Consider the following 5,000-nt stretch of genomic DNA (forward strand, 5'->3'; position numbering starts at 1 on the left):
TCCCTCAGTTTTATCATCAGCATCAATCTCGATGATTCAGGGAGCGAGACCGATTCACCGCCGCTGCTCTTTTTCCGTCTGACGTCAGGACACGAAGATAAAGATCAGGACAGTTTGAATTTCCAGCTGGGATGGAAACGTGACATCACCGGAGCCGTCGAGGGTGAAACGTTTGGTGCTGGTGCATTCTGGGAGAGACATGAATCCTTACTTGATTTCTATGAGCATGTAGGTGATGCAGAGGGACAGAGCTCCCGCCATGTTGATCAGGACGAACGGGTTCATACGAGGCAGGAGCACGCTGCTGAGACCTGGGAAGATGTGTATAAGAGACAGGTTTATATCTTCATTACTGTTATTATTCATCAGCTGTTCTGGAAGCTTTCAGTCATAACACATGATCTTCCTCGGCAGATGGAGATGATCGTTTTCCTCTGAGGACGTCACAGCTACTAAAGGGCCCTCGTGGTGAGACTGTGAACTCTTAAAACCTTCAGCTTTTAAAACCAAAAAGGGACAAAAATTTATTTAAATACTTTTTAACAACAGTTGCCATGACAACGGGGGGAGATCCATCATGGAGGAAGATCATGTGAGAGCGGAAAGGAAACGCTGAGACTGTTCTGACTGAAATGTTTCGCTTGTCCAGACTCTGATTTAATAACCGAGTGACGCTGTTGTATAAATCTGACTGACGTCCACATATTTCTGCTGAAGTATTTTGTTGTTTTCCATCATTTAAATGAGAGTTTCGGGGGGAATTCCCTCAGTTTTATCATCAGCATCAATCTCGATGATTCAGGGAGCGAGACCGATTCACCGCCGCTGCTCTTTTTCCGTCTGACGTCAGGACACGAAGATAAAGATCAGGACAGTTTGAATTTCCAGCTGGGATGGAAACGTGACATCACCGGAGCCGTCGAGGGTGAAACGTTTGGTGCTGGTGCATTCTGGGAGAGACATGAATCCTTACTTGATTTCTATGAGCATGTAGGTGATGCAGAGGGACAGAGCTCCCGCCATGTTGATCAGGACGAACGGGTTCATACGAGGCAGGAGCACGCTGCTGAGACCTGGGATGATACCACACAAACTGCACACACACACACACACACACACACACACACACACAGAAACCAGATTAGTCATGATCACCTTCAGATTTCAGCTTCAGCATATATCAACATTTAATCAAATTACAATTAAATTAAAAATATTTTCAGAGAGAAATTCTGCTAAAAAATATAGAAAATAATAATAATAAAACAAAATAGTTTTAATCTAACCTAAGCAACATGTTATTAACAAAGACATAAAAACATATTTATATATATATTATATACATTTATTTAATTATCACCAACCACTTAATAAATAACCAGCAACTAAAACATTAAAGTTCAGACTCCTTCAGGGACGATTTAATATGTTCAGAGATTTTAAACTAATATGTCCTTTAGTTTTAGCTGGGTGTTCCTAATAAACTGAGCAGATGTTTGTATTGTAGTTTTAGTCTGTGGTGCAGGAGGCTCAGCTGTTGCTGTTGTTGTTGTTGTTGTTGTTGTTTGTCTGGTGGTGGATCCTTTATGTTTATAACTACTTTGGTTTTGAATTCAGTGGAACCGTCTCTCAGACTCAGACTGCGTCTCCTGAGGTTTAAGTCTGAGCTGAACTCGTCTCAGTGATGAATCCTCGTGTTTGTTTGTCTTCAGGATTAGGTCTTTAACCCGATCACTCCACTATAATGGACTTTACAAGCTCAAACTGGAGCTGATGGGATCAGCGTTGTTTTGCTGGTCCAACCAAACTCCTCCACTCCTGCCTGAGAGGAAAGTATTTATCTCTGAGCGGGATCAATACTTCCTCGTTTTCTCAGTCGTCAATGACGATAAACCCATTATGTTTGGGTTCTGGACTGTAAAAACTTAAAAAACTTAATCTGGACGTAAACAAATTATCAGCTGATATTTTACAGAATAAACAATTAATAAAGAAAAGAAACTGGTCTAATAATCAATTATTTAGATAATGGATTAATCATTTGATTGATTTCAAGCAGAAATGCCTCAAATCTCTTTTATCTGTTGATCGTACAAAACGTTTGAAGTTCATCACTTTGAACTCTGGGAAACTGAGTTTTCATCATTTTCAAACATTTTACAAACAAAACAAATAAACGATAAATTAAGAAAACAATCAGTGGATTGATCGATAATGAAAATAAGTTTTTTTTCAGCTTCATTATGGATAACGAACATTTTTATCATTATTATTATTATTTGGTGAAACAAGATAAAGACAAAGAAAGAGATAATATAAGACATAAGATAATGTAACATGATGGTTTAATACACGGCTACAGAGAACAACTGAAGGCTTTTGTTATCGTACAGATTTAGATAAATATCTATATATATATTTATATGACTTAAATATATTTGTATTTATTGAGGGAGAGACAAATAGAGAAATAAATTTATAGAAAATAAATGAGGTATTAATTTATTGTATTTTTTTATTACCTTTTTTTGTTACTTAATTTGAATCTGTGTTAATTCCGTTATATTTATAATATTACAGTTTGTGTCGTCTCAAGTGTTAATATTCTGTCACAACGTCTCGTGTCCTCTTATCATGCCGGAGGGTTTATTCAACAAAGGTCAAAGGTCAGGCTGCAGATTCACACCTGTAGAGCTGGTGGATATTCATCATGAAACGTAAAATCTGACATGTTTTAATGTGATGTGAACACGTCGTGATGCAACATGAAGACGTGACTTTGGGACGGCGTCACGATGACGTGGCGTGACGTGGTGTGGCGTGACGTGACGGCTGCGTGGCGTGACGTGACGTGGCGGCTGCGTGCTCGGACTGCGGAGCAGATTTAATCAGCGGGACTCGGCTGCTGTTAGTTTCACTGAGCGACAAACTTGAAGAGACAGAAACACTTTTACAACCAGTATATTAATCTGTGATCTAGAGGAATCATGGGAAGGATTTAGTTTCCATGGAGACTGACTCCTAATCTCGAGCGGGGGTTTGTAAGTGTCAAAACACCAGCACCACATCTGACAATGTGTGGAAACAGAACGGTGATGATTTGCATCAGTCAGGATTCACCACTTCATGTTTCCTGCAGAAAAGACTTTAACACATTCACGTCGTGATGATGCAGCTACTTCAACTGTTTTTCAATCTACATCTCTGATACAGATTTTTATTATTTTGCACTTAAAGAATCACCACAGTCCTTTCAAACTTCTGCATCAGACACAAACCGCAGCCTGTTAAAATATTTATTATCCACAATCTTCACTTTCTAATACCGATGCACTAATCCGCCTTAAGAACAGGCAGATTTTAGATGTGAATATATGATCATCCTGCTTAAGATATATAATGTTTGCTGAGCCTTGAACCAACTCATCAAAAAACTAGAACCTCTCCTCTCTCAGACTAGTTCCAGGTGGCATCCCTCCACAGACCGCACACACAAACCCAAAAACAATATGGCTGCTGCTCTGAGGAATAAAATTAGTTTTTAAATTTTTTTTATGATAATCTGATAATCAGAGTAATTTAATTTTTATTTAACTTCTAATTTAGTCTCTAATAACTAACATCAGCTGTTTTCTGTTGGTAACGAGGTGATTTTGCTCAAACTAATCAGCAGTGAGTGACGATCCATTTAAAGCAGTTAAATCACAGTTTCAGGCCCTTTGAAGAAATATAAAACACTAATACAAAGTTTGTTATTTCTCTGCACAGATGTGTCCACTCCACAAACCAAATTTAACTTCCTGTGGCACAAGAAAATAAATGATCTCCATCCATTAATCTCCATTCTGAATCCCGTGTAAAAAGTTCATGTTTTCAACCAGGAAAACGTCTTTGAGTAAAACTACTGGTGTGTTTAATGAACTTACAAATCCTCCAGCTTTCACTTAATATTAACATCTTTAATATTAATATTTAATTGATTCCTGATAGCCGATCATTAACTACCAATGCTGCCAACATGTTATTATGTTGTTTCTGTACATTCTCTCATTGGGATTCACCTGAACAAATAAAGTGCAAACGAAACGAGACCATTTAGTTTTCTCAGATTAGACAAACATATAATTCAATGACAGGATGATTGAAAAGTTTCAACTGAAGTTAAAACTGCATGTTCTGTGTCATGTGACATGATTAAACCCTCTTCTGCCCCGCAGGGAGACCGGCGCAGCACACCGGCTGATTCCTCCAGAAACCCCAAACAGAGGCGACCCCAGGTGCACTCTGGGTATCACGCCCTGCTCCGTTGGCTCCTGGAACCAATTAACAGTCAGATTGAACGTCCAATACGTCGAAGGCCCGGCGCTCCGGAGCCGCCGCGGTCAACGGCGTCGAGCTCTGTCACAAACATGAAGAGCAGCTACGACGACTCGGCGCCGCGAGGTACGAGTCATTGGATAATGTTCAGAAACTACAACATGGATGTCAACACGTAATTAACGTCTGACATGTCAGAGTCACGCGCTCGCCACGGGCAGGAAGTGAAAAGTGTAAAGAAGGAGAAGAAGAACGAGCACCACGTGACTTTACCTGGTTAAATAAAGGAAAGTGAAAGTGAGATTACTTAGTGAGAATCAGACAGCAGAGACAGAGGTGGTGATGTCATAACAGACAGACAGACAGAGGTGGTGATGTCATCACAGACAGACAGACAGAGGTGGTGATGTCATCACAGACAGACAGAGGTGGTGATGTCATCACAGACAGACAGAGGTGGTGATGTCATCAGGGATATCTGAGCACATGCAATGATTCACTGCTGGACACTGGGCTCCCCTCACCACACCTACACACCCCCACAGCATTATCTTTTATTGATTGATTGAGTTTATTGATTTGTGTAATTAGAGACGTGTAAATACAAATTATTTCCTTTATTTATCTAAACCTGAATGACAAAACTGAGACAATAAAACACAAAACTATAACTAAAGAGACGG

General features: G+C 39.7%; 1 protein-coding gene across 1 annotated transcript in view; it reads right to left on the reverse strand.

Annotated features, from left to right (window-relative positions):
- Positions 1–5,000, reverse strand: part of slc30a6 (solute carrier family 30 member 6) — a 49,955-nt gene that overhangs the window by 1,518 nt on the left and 43,437 nt on the right. The window contains exon 11 of the mRNA XM_023394669.2: positions 974–1,093. Within this exon, the coding sequence (XP_023250437.2) occupies positions 974–1,093 (120 nt within the window). The remainder of the gene's footprint in view (positions 1–973; positions 1,094–5,000) is intronic.

Source organism: Seriola lalandi, unplaced genomic scaffold, assembly GCF_002814215.2.
Source record: "Seriola lalandi dorsalis isolate HSWRI2012SDOR001 ecotype SW California unplaced genomic scaffold, Sedor1 jcf7180002054952, whole genome shotgun sequence".
In the NCBI taxonomy this organism is placed as follows: domain Eukaryota; kingdom Metazoa; phylum Chordata; class Actinopteri; order Carangiformes; family Carangidae; genus Seriola; species Seriola lalandi.